This window comes from Delphinus delphis, chromosome 10, assembly GCF_949987515.2.
Source record: "Delphinus delphis chromosome 10, mDelDel1.2, whole genome shotgun sequence".
Lineage (NCBI taxonomy): Eukaryota > Metazoa > Chordata > Mammalia > Artiodactyla > Delphinidae > Delphinus > Delphinus delphis.
Window position 1 is genome coordinate 67,153,361 of NC_082692.2, and position 17,773 is coordinate 67,171,133.

General features: G+C 41.3%; 1 protein-coding gene across 3 annotated transcripts in view; it reads right to left on the minus strand.

The window, feature by feature from the left end:
* The window catches only part of DCAF1 (DDB1 and CUL4 associated factor 1), a 93,011-nt gene extending 75,894 nt beyond the window's left edge, over positions 1 to 17,117 (minus strand). The window contains exons 1-4 of one of the 3 annotated variants that reach the window (XM_060022588.1): positions 17,010 to 17,083; positions 13,819 to 13,870; positions 7,923 to 8,040; positions 1,179 to 1,255 (exon numbers count right to left, since the gene is read on the minus strand). In XM_060022588.1, the coding sequence (XP_059878571.1) occupies positions 1,179 to 1,255; positions 7,923 to 8,032 (187 nt within the window). In that variant the 5' untranslated portion in view covers positions 8,033 to 8,040; positions 13,819 to 13,870; positions 17,010 to 17,083. Of the gene's footprint in view, positions 1 to 1,178; positions 1,256 to 7,922; positions 8,178 to 13,818; positions 13,871 to 17,009 lie in introns of those variants that run through there. The other 2 variants (XM_060022589.1, XM_060022590.1) reach the window with 2 other exon arrangements.
* Positions 17,118 to 17,773: the final 656 nt, after the last annotated feature.

The following is a 17,773-nucleotide window of genomic DNA, read 5'->3' on the forward strand; positions in this document are numbered from 1 at the left end:
TGCTCTGATTGCCTTACTGCAGATGTTAGCCCAATAGCCGTTCTCAAAGTCACAAGTGGGGATGTCTACGACAAGAGCAGCAGGTAACATCACATAAACAACTGGACACTCAATTTGAAATGCTTAGCTTACTTACATTTGGGAACAAAAGTCTAAGAAACAGAAATAAACCCTGGAACATTTGGGTGGATATACAATGTTCTTATTTTTGTAAGTCCCATTCATTCTCACTATCTCTCCACATACAAAATCTCAGACTCTTCTCTCCAAAAGGAACTCCTGGTTTTATAAAGAGAAAATTTATATGCAGTGTGGGCCCACATGACATAAGCTTTGCCCACTGGTAAGCTACCTTAGAGAGAACATAAAATAGCAGTCTCAAGTCCCATACAGTTCTGTATTATAGCAAATTCCATGCCAAAGCAGGCTGGTTTGTCATGGCTCTAATTAAATTGGCCCAAAAGAAAACCACATTAACATGAGATGGCATATTTTAGCTGTTGGAACACTAAAGTAGACATCAAGAAATCCATTCATTCATTATTCAAGGTTCCAAGCATCAATTTCATAACTAAAAGCAAGGCACTGAATGCATTCTCAACCACATCTCCCCGTTAATAAAAGGATAATTATTGTTGTTAGAAAAATGAAGGCACAGAGGATAACATCTTTTGGTTTAAAAGTCAGAAAGACAGAACATTTTTCTCTTTTTAAATCTTTGTAATCATATCAACTGAGTCAATAAGGTATATCTATATAATTTAGTTCCTTTAAGTTAGCTTCTAGTAATAGTAATCTTCCATTTAATAGGTAAATATTAAAAGTATTTCCATTTTGCCAGGAATTTATTTTTCCTCTCTGCCCCCACCTTGAGCAATATTTTAACAAATAAATTCTATTTCAATTGAAAAATATTCCTTATATTAAGCAGTTTTCTTTTTTTTTTGCGGTACACGGGCCTCTCACTGTTGTGGCCTCTCCCGTTGCGGAACACAGGCTACGGACGCGCAGGCTCAGCAGCCATGGCTCACAGGCCCAGTCGCTCCATGGCATGTGGGATCTTCCCGGACCGGGGCACGAACCCGTGTCCCCTGCATCGGCAGGTGGACTCTCAATCACTGTGCCACCAGGGAAGCCCTAAGCAGTTTAGAGCCAGGCTTAAGAGAACACAGTCTCACCAGGATGTCGATCATCAAATGGGTCTGGATCCCCCTTACGATATTCTTCAGTTTCTTTTTCAATCAATTCAGACATCCTAGCACAAAGAGAAGACAGGGTCAATTCTAGACAAGCATACAAAAAAAAATGTATCACTACCTACAATAGTCAAACAATCAAGGTACAAAATAAAAGCAAAAAATTAGAAAAAGGGTATTTTCCTAACAAACATAAAGACCCAAACAACTATCTCATAAAAGTTTCCACTCCCAAATCCATTCTTCTCTCCAACTCTCCTGTCTCAAATAATAGCACTATCCCCTCAGAAGCCAAAAACAAGGAGTCATCATTAAAACTGTCCTTTTCTCCCCATCCCCCTCAGCAATAATTCCTATAAGCTCTACCTACAAAATATCTCCTGACTTCAACCATTTCCTTAAATTTTGACCACTCCTACCCTTGTCCAGACCACCTTTATCAACTTCTGGACTACCTGCAATAGACTTTTCCCTGGTCTCCTTGTTTCTTGCTTCCATGCTTGACCTGACACAATACACCTCCAACTTTCAATGACTTACCCTCAACTTAAATTAAACCCAAGCACTGCAAGGTTTACAGTAACCTGGCTTTTGTCTGCATCTATGACCACTTCTTGTACTCCTCCACCCCTCCTTTATTAAGCTACGGTCACATGGCCTTCCCTGCTCTTCAGAGTCCAAACTCGTAACTGCTCCAGGACCTTTCTAGGTGCTGTTACCTCAGCCTGTAACATTCTTCCACCCACCCAGGTTCCCACCCCTGCCCTAAGCAACCACTCACCTACTTTTTCTCACTAAAGATTAGTTTTGCCTGTTCTACAATTTCATATAAATGAAATCACATATACTCTTTTTTTTTTAATTTTATTTTATTTACTTTTGGCTGCGTTGGGTCTTCGTTGCTGCGTGCGGGCTTTCTCTAGTTGCAGCGAGCGGGGGCTACTCTTCATTGTGGTGCGTGGGCTTCTCTTGCTGCGGAGCACGGGCTCTAGGCATGCAGGCTTCAGTAGTTGTGGCTCGTGGGCTCTAGAGCGCAGGCTCAGTAGTTGTGGCACACGGGCTTAGTTGCTCCACGGCATGTGGGATCTTCCCGGAACAGGGATGGAACCCGTGTCCCCTGCATTGGCAAGCGGATTCTTAACCACTGCACGACCAGGGAAGCTCCACATATACTCTTTTTATGTTTGACTTCTTTCACTCAGCACGTTGAGTCATCCAGGTTGTTGCACGTTATCAACTGTTCTTTTTTATTCACACTTTTTTTTTTGAAATAAGAAAAATCACTTTCTGAGTACCCTAAGGACTGACATTTTAACCTATTATAATGACAATCAAATAAAAGGCTTTCATGCTCTCCAGTATCTAGGATGCTCTATCCTAACTCAAATTTTCCTGCATGCTTTATTTCCACAAAACCATACTTCTAGTCTTAAGGGTTAAGCTCCCTGCAAAAATTCTTGCCCACTCTGGTATATTTTTCCCCATCAAGCCTCAAAAGTATTTCTACCTTTTCTACCTTTCCCCCTAAACTCTGAAAACTCTCTTTGCCACAAAGGATGATCACATAAAATGTATTTTAAATTACATATTATAAGATCTACTAGTATCTTCAGTGGAAACTAAGCAATATAGCACAGCAGAAGTTAAAAACATGGATTCTGGAGCCAGATGGCCAGTGTTCAAATCATATCTCTTCCCCTGTTTGTGACTTCGGTCATGTTACTTAACCTCTCTGCGCCTAATCTGTAAAATGAGGATAACAGTCCCTATCTTACAGAGTTTCCCTGAAGTAAAAGTTAATATATGTAGTCTGCTTAAAACAGAACTTAAGTCAGAGCTATTTAGATGGTGTTCCTATGGAAACTGGGAATCAATAACAAATAGAAAACGAATTAATCTAAGGTAGATATTGATGCAATGGGGCAGGAGGGAGCCTTCTGGAGGTAGTACTCAAGTTCTATAATTTGATCTAGGTGATGATTTTGTAAGTAAACAATCCATCCCTCAGTATCCACAGAGAATTGGTTCCAGGACCTCCCAGGGATACTAAAATCCTCTAATGCTCAAGTCCTTTGTATAAAATGGCATAGTACAGTTGGCCCTCCACATCCACAGAGTCAAGCAACCGTGGGTGGACTATAAATTATATCTCAATAATATAAAAAAAAAACACAAAACCTGGGTTAAGCTCATACAGCTTGGCGCAATGCCAGTCCTTTTTCACAGAATTAAGTCGAAGTCTTGATTATAATAAATAAAACAACATAAAAAATAAAAAGTCAATCAAGTTATAGAGTTGTACATTTTTCTTAGGAAAATAGCCAAAAGATCATTTTAAAAAATAGTCAGTAAAGGAGCATGTAGGCCTGAAATTCATTTGCTTTTCATGCAATACACCCAAACTGAAGCCAGTTTGCAGGGTGAGAGGGATGACAGATGTGAAGATACTTTAGGAAATAGCCAGTGAACTAACAGACCCACAATTTGAAGGATGGTAAGAGTTTTGCCCCTATCTAAAATAAACTATACTCTGAATTCATCCTACTGTCTCTTAAAGTCCCAGTCTAACCTTAAAGATCTTTTTAAGATCTTGCTCCATATAACTTTATCTTCCATTCCTACCTTATATTCACCCTCCACTCTGGCGGGGCCCATTTCCTCACTGCCACAAAAACATGCCCCAGTTCATTCTCCCCTAGATACATTTTTCAGTCACATTTGAACTTTTCCTAGAAAACCTTGTCTCTGCTTTCAATCAAGGTATATTCTACCAACTTTCAAGTCCCTGTTCCAAGGAACCTTTACCTCATCCTACACTGGAAAGCCCACTGGAATTGGAGTTAAAACCCAGTATTTTAACCTTAGCTTTCTACTGCCTGGTTATAGTCTTTTGGGTTTTTTGGTTTTGTTTTTTTGTTTGTTTTGGCCACGCTGGGTCTTTGTTGCTGCACGCAGGCTTTCTCTAGCTGCGGCAAGCAGGGGGGTACTCTTTGTTGTGGTGCACGGGCTTCTCGTTGCAGTGGCTTCTCTCTTGTTGTGGAGCACGGGCTCTAGGTACACGGGCTTCAGTAGTTGCAGCACACGGGCCCTAGAGCGCAGGCTCAGTAGTTGTGGTGCATGGGTTTAGTTGCTCCGCAGCATGTGGGATCTTCCCAGACCTGGGATCAAACCCGTGGTCCCTGCATTGCAGGCGGATTCTTAACTACTGCACCACCAGGGAAGTCCTATAGTCTTTTGCAAGCAGCTCAGAGGATGGCGGCTATCTTTTAACAATGTAGCTCTCACACTTTTAGTGACAAATGAAGAAGCTGAGGTTCAGAGAAGTGTCTCCTACAGTTCTGACACACAAAAGGTCCTCAAACATTTGTTGAATGAATAGAAGAAATGGACTCATTCAAATTCTTTCCATTCTCCTAACCCCTAGAATATTTACAAACCACACTGCCAATCTAGCACTTCATTATATGCTATTTTGTACTACTATGCATTTTTTGGAGCCATTAGTTCCCTCCCAGATGGTTATCTCCTTGAAGATAGGGTCCCTCCATTTAGGCTTTGCGCTGCTGAATACCATAGCATAATGACAAAGTTCAGGGTCAAATATGATAATTAATATGAAATCATCCTGAAAATAAAGTTTTTTGGTTTTGGGGTTTTTTTTGGCCTCACCACGCAGCTTGCAGGATCTTAGTTCCCTGCCCAGGGATTGAACACGGGCCCCGGGAGTGGAAGCACCGAGTCCTAACCACTGGACCGCCAGGGAATTCCCGAAAATAAAGTATTAAAAAATACCTTATATTTTATATCTTTTGAGCAATTAAATGAATCTACCACTAACACTATCATCCCCATTCATGACTCTCTCCTCCTTTCAAAGGTACATCAATCAATAATCCACACACGTTAAATGCACAATACTTAAGATTCTTTAATTCACTGTGGCTGCACTTCAAGTAGCTTGTGATTAATAGTTCTTAATGTCCAATGCCTCTACAAATGAAAATCCACTTTCCACCAGTCAGCAATAATCCTTTCCCTAAAAAAAAACTGTACTTTCACATGTTCCCCATCTATCAAGAGCAATTAAGAACAAAGCATTTATCCCTGTTTAAACTGTCATAAGATCATAGTTCTCTTTATCCCTAGAGAATAGATCATTGCATAAACAAAGTTTTTTTTCTCTGCTATGATATTACAGATTAGATGTTAAAGAGCCCCATGTTCCAGAGGCTTCCTGCTCAGAAAAACCATGGGCATCCCAACCCAGCCTTTTTTTTTTCACTTTCTCTTCTTCCTTAACACATTCATTCAATAAAATTATGTCCCACACAGTTTACTATGTACCAAGCATTGGGCAAGTCAGTGTCTGAGGCAACACAAGGAGACACCAATAAAAATGAGTAGTACCTGACTTCAAAAAAGACTTACAATTTAGTGAGGAGACACATGTAAAAAGATAATTATAATACAAGTGGTAATTAAAATGGGGGAAAGATTTTTTTTAATTGAAGTATAGCTGATTTACAATGTTGTGTTAATTACTGCTGTACAGCAAAGTGATTAAGTTATACATATATATACATATACATACATTCTTCTTTCAAATATTCCTTTCCATTATGGCTTATCATAGGATATTAAATATAATTCTCTGTGCTATACAGTAGGACCTGGTTGTTTATCCATTCTATATATAAAAGCTTACATCTGCTAATCCCAACCTCCCACTCCATCCCTCCCCCAACCCCCTTGGCAACCTCTATGTCCATGATTCCATTTCTGTTTCATAGATAGGTTCATTTGTGTCATATTTCAGATTTCACATATAAGTGATATCATATGATATTTACAGACATGATTTTTTTTTTTTTCGGTATGTGGGCCTCTCACTGTTGTGGCCTCTCCTGTTGCGGAGCACAGGCTCCGGACGCACAGGCTCAGCAGCCATGGCTCACGGGCCCAGCCACTCTGCAGCATGTGGGATCCTCCCCGACCGGGTCACGAACCTGTGTCCCCTGCATCGGCAGGCGGACCCTCAACCACTGCGCCACCAGGGACGCCCCAAGACATGATTCTTGAACTGCTTCCTGAAAGGACTAGAGCTTGCCAGGCAGATATACCAAGGAAAGGCATTTCAGGCCAAAGAAACAGCAAGTGTAAAGGCACACAGACACTGGAAAATATGGTTCTATTCCTCTCTGAAGAACAACACTATGAGGCAGAAAAAGGAAGTACAGACTAAATCATAAATGGCCTCATAGGCCACTCTAAATTACATTTCATTCTGAAGGAAAAGGGTGCCAGGGAAGAATTATGAGCTGAGGTATGATATATTAGAAGAGGGTAAACTGCAGACAGAGGAATAATGCACACTGCCTAATGAGCCAGTCAAGACACGATCAATACCTAATAAAGGAAGTGCGAATGGGGAAGAAGAGGAAGCAGAAACCCTCAGGGCTTGGTGACTAAGTTGTGCTAGTAAAGGAATACACTAGGGAGAATGGTTTTCAGTTTTTAGTTTATAACTATTTACACCAAGGCAGGGAGCACAAAAGCACAAACTGTGAATGAAGAGGGAGGTAGGATGAAGATGATAAGCTCTATTTTGAACACAGTATGTTTCAGGTGTCTGTGGTATAACCAGGTAAACATGTATACACCAATCAGCTGAGAAATGGGTCTGAAATTTTTAAAAAGAGGAGTCTGCAGTGAAAATAGAAATTTGAAAGTTAACATGAGAATAATTTTTTAAATCATGGACAGAGATGAAACTATCTAGGTAGAATACTTAGGGTGAAGAGAGAAGAGAACCACAAACAAAACCTTGGTGCTAAAACATTGGCAGGAGAAGAACCTTGGAAAGAGAATGACAACAAAAGGGCCTGAGAGGAAAGGGAAGAAATTTTTACAAGGTTCAAGAAGTAGAGAGATAAAAGACTAGTTCCGACAGGGAAAAAAAAATGGATTGAGAATTCATGAAGTGAGCCTTCCTTCCTTCCTTCTGTCTTTCTGTCTCTCTCTCTTTCCCTCCCTCTCTCCCTTCCTTCCTTCCTTCTGTCTTTCTGTCTCTCTCTCTTTCCCTCCCTCTCTCCCTTCCTTCCTTCCTTCCTCTCTCTCACTTTGCTTCATCTGGGTAGCCAGAAATTATTTTGCTCTGAGAAGTGAGAATAAACTAGAGAAAGTGAAAAGAGAAGAAAGAGAAGTACTGAAGGCCCATTCTATTCTCCTGAGAAACTATTTAATGGCCTACATTATGTCAATGCTTATGCAGGGTCTGAATGAGTGTTGTAAGGTCAGACCCAATGACCCCATTGATTTTCTGGCAGAGTATCTTTTCCAAGAACAATCCTGAAATGCAGTGAAACTTTAAAGATCTCGTGTCATATACTTTTACAGAGCTGGAGATGAGTTTAACATTGTAATTTGGAAAATTGCTTCAAAAATGCTTTTCTAGTTTTGGGGAAATTTTTTTCTTCCTGCAAACAAATATTTTATTAAGTAGAACCATTAAAAAAACTTCTATGGAAAAAAACCAAAAAGAATTCACAAAGTGAAAATGTTCTATAACATTCTCCAATTTTTCCTTTTTTTTTTTTTGGCCACGCTGTGTGGCTTGCAGGATCTTAGTTCCCCAACCAGGAATTGAACCTGGGCCCACGGCAGTGGACTGCCAGGGAATTCCCAAATTTTCCTTTTTTTAAAAAAGAAAAACTTAATTGTTCATACCTGGTAAGGATAGGTACCATGTCCTGCCCACTGCCATGTTCCTTTTCCCACTGCTCCAGCAGGGTAGTGAGCTCAGCTTTGGAGTCCACATGTACCGCTACTGTAGTCATGACTTGGCCTAAGGAAGCAAAAAAAAAAAAAGAAAAACACACACACACAAATGAACACAGGCAAATAAACTTGACATACTTCCTATGAAAAGAAAAGTGAGGAGGGAGGAAAAAAGGGATGCACAAGCAAGGGAAATAACTAAAAGCATGGGAAATTTAACCATTGAACCCTGTAGATAATTTTATTTGTGGTACAGTGGGAAACCCAGGATTGGGAGCCTGGATACTCATCAAGTCATGACAAGTCTTTTCTTCTCTCTCAACCTCAGTTTGCTAGACTGTCAAATGAGACAGGGTACTGGATCAAAATCATGATTCTTAACCTTTCTAGGATCAGGAATTCCTGAGAATCAGACAAAACCTATGGTTCCTTTCTCCCCTCAGAAACACACATACAGGTATCCCTGCTTTTCAGAGAAGTTCGCTTTATGCCATTTCGTTTTTATGAAAGAACTACATTAGTATCTGGTTTCGTTAACGCAAAGAAATCTGAAGAGGACTTCTGCTTTTACGAAAAAAGGCGAAAAGCAAAAACAGCGTTGTGTTTGCTTTGCAGCGCCATTATAAATGCAGTGTGCACCCCAAGCAGTGAGAGTGGCCCCGCCAAGCTCCTTCCATGGGAACTACACTCAACAGCAGCTGCTACAGCTTTGAATTGTGCCTGTGAGCATCTGTGCTTTATCTCAATTTCTGTACATCCGTTGAGCAAGATGTGCCCTAAGGTAATTGCCTCTTCAAGTCATTTCAGTTTACGAAAGGTTTCACAGGAACACTCTACAATCTGTACCCATACACCACATGTATAATAATCCCAAGTCTAGATCTCTGAGGTACAAAGCTTTGAGGCTTTTTTTTTTTAAATACAGAATACAGCAAAAACTACTCCCAGAAATATTTTGCTCTTGTAAGTCTTCAGGGAAAGTTCTATGACAGATAAGCAACACATTCCTGTTGATTCTTAACAACAGATCAAGAACTGAAGTGGATATCATTACCAACATGAAAGCTGAGAAAGAATATTATAAACCCATTCGTCCTTCAGCCTTCCTAATCTGTCTCACAGCTAGCTGATCTTCTGGAAGGATAAGAGGCTGGAGAAAGGCATAAAAAGTTGCTGGGTTGAGTGATCAGCCCAGGGGTACAAAAGGACAGGGACGTGAGACAGGCTCTGAAGGAGCCGCATGTGACATCCACACGGGGAAGAGAGGTTTATAAGGAACTCCAAAAGGAATAAATGAGACCCAAACGTTTAGATGGTTTACAGATCAACTTCTTTGCCAAAGCAGTCTTAGGATCAAAATGTCAAATTCTGCCATGCAAAATGTGTATTTTCACAGAAATAGCAACTGTTCTGTAAAAAGTTTCAGTCCACAAAGGCATTACTAGCTCATCTAGGATTATTGTTCACTCTTCTACCATAAGACCAAAAGATATATATTTACCACCAACTCTCAAAATTTTAAACGTTTATGTTTTAATCAAGTTGATGCAATTCTAATAGAAGAGTGATTCATGTCACCTGAGCTACCCCTTACTCCAAAGGATATTTCCAAAAAAGAAAAGAAAAAAAAGTTAAAATGCTTTTCTACAAAGAATCCACATTTTCAGTCTTTCTAGCCAAAGATATACTACAGATGTGACCAACTAATATGGATTTCTGACCTTAACTTGAAAGACCTAGGCTGTATTTCTGACTGCAATCTACTAACTATATATGCATTTTTTTAAATAAATTTAATACGAATAATTATAGATTTGTAAAAAAAAAAAAAAAGTTGCAAAGATAGTAGGGAGAATTCCCATATACCCCTAACTCAGTTCAGGTTTCCCTAATGTTATCTTATTTTATAGTGATATGGTGTCAAAATTAAGAAACCAAAAACTGGTACATTATCTTAACTAAACTCCAGACTTGATTCAGATTTCACCAGTTTTTCCATTCATGTCCTTTTTCTGTTCCAATATCTCATCCAGGATACTACATGACATTTAGTTGTCATGTCTCCCTAGTGTCCTCTGGTCTCTGACAGTTTTTGAGTCTTTCCTCATTTTTATGACCTTGCCAATCTGGAGGAGTATTAGCCAGGGGGTAGAGAGGGGCAATAATTTAACCAATTTTTTTCAACAGTAAAATTTTATGCTAAGGTAAGAGACCTAGAGACTGGGCAAAGTAGTTATATGTGGTAACAACAAAATTAATCTCTTAAGACACATCCTAAAAGTGCAGGAAAGAGATGGCTTTACTGGTGCATTCTACCAAACATTTAAAGAAGAATTAAGATCAATTCTCAAATTCTTCCAAAAATTGAAGAGGAGGGACACTTCCTAATTTTTTACATAAAGCCAGCATTGCCCTGACACCAAATACAGATTAAAACATCACAAGAAAACTATAGACCAACATCTTTTATGAAAATAGATGCAAAACTCCTTAACAAAATACTAGAAAGATGAATGCAGCAGCATATTAAGAGGATTAGATATCATGACCAAGTGGGATTTAACCCAGGAATACAAGGGTGGTTTGACATATGAAAATCAATTAAAGTGGGCTTCCCTGGTGGCGCAGTGGTTGGGAGTCTGCCTGCCGATGCAGGGGACACCAGTTCGTGCCCCGGTCCGAGAGGATCCCACATGCTGCGGAGCGGCTAGGCCCATGAGCCATGGCCGCTGAGCCTGCACGTCCGGAGCCTGTGCTCCACAATGGGAGAGGCCACAACAGTGAGAGGCCCGCATACCGCAAAAAAAAAAAAAAAAAAAAAAAAAAAAACCCCAACAGCTAACATTATACACAATAGTGAAAGACCGAAAGCTTTCCCCCTAAAATCAGAAATAAGACAAAGATGCCTGCTTTCACCACTTAAACACTGTACTGGAGTTCTAGCCAGAGCAATTGGACAAGAAAAATAAAAGCCATCCAAGTTAGAAAGGAAGAAGTACAATTATCTTTATTCACAGATGACATGACCCTATATATAGTAAATCCTAAAGAATCTATAAATAAAAACTATAGTTAATAAACAAGTTAGCAAAGTTACAGGATATAAGATTAACACACAAAAATTAGTTGTATTGCTATGTACGAGCAATAAACAATCCAATATGAAATTAAGAAAACAATTTCACTTAAAATAGCACTAAAAAGAACAAAATGCTAAGGAATCAATTTAAGCCAAAAAGGCACAAGACTTCCACAAGGAAAACTACAAAACATTGCTAGAATAACTTAGAGAAGACCTAAATAAATGGAAAGACAGCCTGTGTTCATGGATTAGAAAACTTAATATTGTTAAGAAGGCAATACTCTCCAAAGTGGTCAACCGTCAGTACAATCCCTACCAAAATCCCAATGACCTTTCTTGCATTAGTGCAAACATCAATCCTAAATTTATATGTAATTGCAAGGGATCCTGAATAACCAAAGCAATCTTGAAAAAGAAGAAAGTTAGAGAATTCACACTTCCGACTTCAAAACTACAAAGTTTGATCATCAAAATAGTATGGTACTGTCATAAGGAAAGACATACATACCAATGCAATAGAATTGAGAGTCCAGAAATAAAATCTCACATTTATGGTCAATTGATATTCAACAAGTGGGCCAAAACCAGTCAACAGGGAAAGAATTTGTTGAAACACCATTAGACCATTACTAGAAAGACCAATGTTCTTTCAACAAATTGTGCTGAGACAACTGGATATCCACATACAAAGGAATGAAGTCGGACCCTTGCCTCACACCATGTACAAAAACTACCTCAAAATGAATCAAAGACTTAAATATAAGAGCTTAAACTATAAAACTCTTAGAGGTAAATCTTCATGACTTTGAAATTGGCAAGGGATTTTCATTTGACATCAAAAGTATAAGCAACAAGGGAATAGATAAATTGGACCTCAACATTTAAAACTTTTGTGCGTCAAAGTACATTATCAAGAAAGTGAAAAGACAACCCACAGAATGGAAGAAAATCTTTGCAAATCATATATCTGATAAGGATCTAGTATCCATAATATATAAAGAACTCCTACAACTCAACAATGACAAAAAAAACCTGATTCAAAAATGGGCAAAGGACTTGAACAGATATTTCTCCAAAGAAGATATACAAATGGCCAACAAGTACATGAAAAGATGTTCAACATCATTAGCCATTAGGGAAATGAAAAACAAAACCACAATGAGATACCAATCATACAACTAGGATGACCAAATGCAAAAAATTAGAAAATAAGCACTGGCAAGGGTGTGGAGAAACTAGAATGTACACTTCTGATAGGAATGTAAAATGGTATAGCAGCTACAGAAAACAGTTTGGTGGCTCCTCAAAAAGTTTAAAAAAAAAAGTTAAACACAGAATTACCATATGACCCAGCAGTTCCACTCCAAGTTACATACCCCAAAAAATTGAAAACAGATATTCAAACACTTGTACACAAATGTTCAAAGCATATTCACAAGAGCCAAAAGGTGGAAACAACCCCAAATGTTCACCAACAGATAAATGGATAAACAAAATGTGGTTATATTCATACAATGCAGTATTATTCAGCCGTAGAAAGGAATGAAGTACTGAGTCATGTTACAGCTGTGGATGAACCTTTAAAACAATACACTAGGCAAAAAATGTCAGACACAAAAGGTCACATAGTCTATGATTTTATTTATATGAAACATTCAGAATAGGTAAATCCATATACAGAAAGCTACCTAGTGGTTGCCAGGGACTTGGGGGAGGGGGAAATAGGGAGTGACTACTTAATGAATGTAGGGTTTCCTTTTGGGGTAATGAAAATGTCTTGGAACTAAAAGAGGTAATGGTTGCACAACATTGTTAATCTACTAAATGCAACTGAATTGTGCACTTTAAGATGGTTAATTGTTAATTTATGGTATGTCAATTTTACCAAAAATTTTTTTTTAAATGGGGGGAAAAAAGGTCCAGGAGGGAATGCCTCTTGGATAACTTAAGCAATCAGCCTAGTAGGGCTTATAAAGGCAAAGTTTAAAAGAAATACTACCTCTAACAAAGGTCAACTCAAGGGCATTAAAATAGTAAAATTTTAGGGCTTCCCTGATGGCGCAGTGGTTGAGAGTCCACCTGCCGATGCAGGGGACACGGGTTCGTGCCCCGGTCCGGGAAGATCCCACATGCCGCGGAGCGGCTAGGCCCGTGAGCCATGGCCACTGGGCCTGCGCGACCAGAGCCTGTGCTCCGCAACGGGAGAGGCCACAACAGTGAGAGGCCCGCGTACCAAAAAAAAAAAAAGTAAAATTTTAGAGTTCAATTTAGAAACACACATGTACTTCTGGTATCATTTTCAAAATTTCCAATTAACTATGCCTAAAAATAATTATAACTTTGGGAATATTCACTTGCCCAGGGAAAATATAAATTTAAAATAAGCTAAAATAATAGTATCAATGATAATTCATTTTACTCTCAATGAAAGATTAACAAAATGCAAAACGTGCAGTAATCTTGTTATAGACAAGACAGTGAAGGTACATTACTCAATTCACCATGTTCCAAAGTGAGTTCTTTAGGTGGTATGCAGAATTTATGGCCTGTCTAATAGTGATACAATAGTTACCAATTACTGAATATCTGTATGAGATAGACATTTGGTTTAAGTAATTTATTTACATTATTCTGAATTTTCACAACCACCCTGCCCTTATTTTACAGATGAGGAAAAGGGCTCAGAGAAGTCCCCAAGACCACTCAATTGGTACTTGGTAGAAAAGGGGTTCAAGCATTCAAATTCCAACTCTGTCAACATACCTGTGAGATCTTGGTCAAGTTATTTAACTTCTCCAAATCTCAATTTCCTTATCTGTAAAATGGAAATAGTTGTTGCGAGGGTTAAATGATAACACTGTCCATACAATGGAATAATATAAAGCCCTACAAAAAATATGTAGAGGGAATTCCCCGATGGTCCAGTGGTTAGGACTTGGCGCTCTCACTGCTGGGGCCCCGGGTTTGATCCCTGGTAGGGGAGCTAAGATCCCGCAAGCCACGCACTGCGGTCAAAAAAAGTCTTTATCCTGAAGGATGCCTGCCAAAGTATTTAGGGGTGCTGTGTCTGCAACTTATTTTCAAATGGTTCCACAAAATAAATATATACCACATCTACCTACTAAGAGAAAGCATGGCAAAATATTAATAACAAGTGTTGAATCTAGTTGGATAAGTATTCATTTTCCATTCAATTTCATTTTACACGCAGAATTTATGGTCTAATAGTGATACAATAGTTACCAATTACTGAATATCTGTATGAGATAGACACCTGGTTAAGTAATTTATTTACATTATTCTGAATTTTCATCACCTGGGCTTCCCTGGTGGCACAGTGGTTAAGAATCCGCCTGCCAATGCAGGGGACCCAGGTTCAAGCCCTGGTCCGGGAAGATTCCACATGCCGCGGAGCAACTAAGCCCATGCACCACAACTACTAAGCCCGAGTGCCACAACTACTGAACCCCGTGCACCTAGAGCCCATGCTCCGCAACAAGAGAAGCCACTGCAATGAGAAGCCCACGCACCGCAACAAAGCGTAGCGCCCCCTTGCTGCAACTAGAGAAAGCCCACGCGCAGCAACAAAGACCCAACCCAGCCAAAACTAAATAAAGTAGGAGAAAACTAAAAAGAATTTCCTTTCCTAATTTGGACCAACTCTCAGTACACTGTCAAGTGAGAAAAGCAAAGAACACTCTTTGCTTTTGCGTGTGTGTGTGTGTGTGTGTCTGTGTGTGTCCCTGGAAGAATATATAAGAAACGGATAATAACTATTACTTCTGTGGCAAGTAACTGATCTTCTGAAGGATAAAGGTAAAAGATTTTTTTCACTATATGTTACTATCCTAGCTCTACCATTTTCCACTATTTTGTTACCTTTTGTAACTTCTGAGTTAATCCATAAAGCCTGTTCTCTTCTAATACACAATACTATATGGCCTATTTGGCAAAAACTATCCCAAAGCCTAAAAAAAAAGTTCACGCGGGGTTTCCCTGGTGGCGCAGTGGTTGAGAGTCCGCCTGCCGATGCAAGGGACACGGGTTCGTGCCCCGGTCCGGGAAGATCCCACATGCCGCGGAGCGGCTGGGCCCGTGAGCTATGGTCGCTGAGCCTGCGCGTCCGGAGCCTGTGCTCCGCAACGGAAGAGGCCACAACAGTGAGAGGCCCGTGTACCGCAAAAAAAAAAAAAAAAAGTTCACGTTAATGATTCCCATAAGGTTAAATTTTGAAACAAATGCCTGTAAGCACTCTTCTTTTAAAAAAAAGAAAGGGGCTTCCCTGGTGGCGCAGTAGTTGAGAGTCCGCCTGCCGATGCAGGGAACACGGGTTCATGCCCCGGTCCGAGAGGATCCCACATGCCGCGGAGCGGCTGGGCCCGTGAGCCATGGCCGCTGGGCCTGCGTGTCCGGAAGCCTGTGCTCCGCAGCGGGAGAGGCCCCAGCAGTGAGAGGCCCGCGTACCGCAAAAAAAAAAAAAAAAGAAAGAAAGAAAGAAAAAAACCCACTGGGAAAAAAACCCAAGTTTGGAGCTTCAAGTAAAATTTACCTAATGATTAGTATAACATATTAGATCATGTATAACAATACTCTATTACTGTCCATGACCATGACAGAAACAACATTGGTAACAAACCAACTTCAATCACTTCAAACCAACACGTGGTTCATTCCACCAGATTCCTCCTCAATAAAGTTTAACTACTGTACAGCAGATAACATAGTAAAACACTGTGCTCAGCAACTACTCAAGAAACGTTGATCATAAAAGGATTTCCTTCATAGTTCCCAAATTCTGTATCTATTATTTCCTTTACATCCAAAAATATATCACCACTCGAAAATGGGTAAGTGTAATATACAAAACCCAAATCTTGACAGCGTCAAGAAGAATAGCAAGTCGATTCCTAAAAAGTCTAATTATGCAAGCTTACAAAAACCTTAAAAGTAAACTGAGACAAGATTACAGGACAACACTGCCAATGAACCCCTCATTCTGTACATTAACAAAGCGTTTAGAACAGGAAGATGCTGTTAATAATTAAAACTTGTAGACTAATTAAAAGGCTTCATTGAAAAGACAGTAAGGAAAAACTGAGGCCAACGTGACATAGTCAAGGACGAGTCATCTGGGACTCAAAAAGACCAAAACTACTTCTTCAGCACAAGCAAAAGCCAAGCGCTAACAGTGCAATAAGAGGAAGTGAGACGCAAACCGCCTAGGAAGAGGGAGTTAAGCAAATGCCTGACATCCAGTTAAAAACGACTGTAACCCCCGGAAATAGGATCCCGGGAAGCTTGGCGGGCACTCCAAGGTTTGGCTCTAAGCTGCAGGACCCGGACACCTCTCCTTCCACCCCTCCCCTCCATCATGGGGGCGGGGGGGGGGGTGTGTGGGAGGAGTGCCCGGAGAGCCCGTCCCCCCTCGCCGGACGAAGAGCCGGGTGGGTGCAAGGGGAGGTGGCACGCGGCCGAGGGAGGAGAGAGCCGGCCCAGGTGACTGGAGCTAGAGGCGGAGACACAGTATGGGAAGGGGGCCGCCATACGACATGGAAGATGGAGCCACCCACCCCCACCCCCCGGCCCGTACGTAACGAAGACTAGGAGGACTAAGAGATAAAAGGTGATGAGAGGAATGAAAGGCGCCCCTCCCCAAGACAGGGGTGGGCACACCCTTGCCCCCCAATCTGGGCGGAAGTTACTCTTGGAAAGCTTCTTTTGCGGACTATAGGAAGAACGTGGAGGCCCCGCCCCTGAGCCAAGAATCTGGAGGATGAAAAGTACTGTCAGGCCCCGGACCAAGCCTCCCGGGAGGCCCGGCCCGCCCCCTCCCAGCCAGCGGCCCAGGCAGGTGCCGCCCCTCCCCCAGCCCGGCGCCCACTCTCCCGCCCGACCATGCACCCTGTCTCCTCGCGCCCCTGCCACAGAGCCGTCTCCCTCCCTTCCCCACTCACCTTCCCGGGCGGCTCCGCCGCTCCCCGCTGACCCCGCCAGCCGCCACAGCTCACACACGCCGCTTCAGGTCCCGCACTCTCTCCCCCTCACTCACACACAACGCGACCGCGACTCCGGAGCGGCCCACATATTATGCGTCACTCGTTCGCTACGTACGCTGCGCGCGCGCGCGCATCACCCGACTTGGCGCGAGGCTTGCTGGCAGGAGGCGGGAGGAGAACGCTAGGGCGAGCGGAGGAATATCTACGAGCGCCGGAGTCGCGTGGAAAATGAAGTTCCGCCTCTAGGGGCGGAGCCCACCAAGTCTTGATTGGCGCGTGAGCAGTTTTGCCCCGCGCGTTGACTTCTGGGGTTTGTAGTTTTTAGTGTAAACGAGAACTGCTACGTACTCATTGGCTGCTCAGGAAGGCGGAAGCGAAAAGCGAGAGACGCGATTCTGCCAGCCCAAAGCTAGAACGGCTGGATACCTTCCCAGTACTTTATTCGGCCCTGTGTGACAGGGAAGAGCCGTTGTTTTATTCTCCCATTGGCCCCGTTATACCTAGAACCTACCAGGATCTAAGAAAATATTTCCCGAAGTGTATGAGAAATCACATCAGTCATTAAGCAGAAGGCTCTGGTCTTCCTGTTCAAGACCTAGCCTGTAGGATCAATAAATATTTATCCTAGGTATTACATGTGAGGCAGAGAAAAGGAAAAAATTAAAAGGACATGGATTAAGGCAGAGCTGACCTCAGAGGTAATCTAATTCCTTTATTTTGCA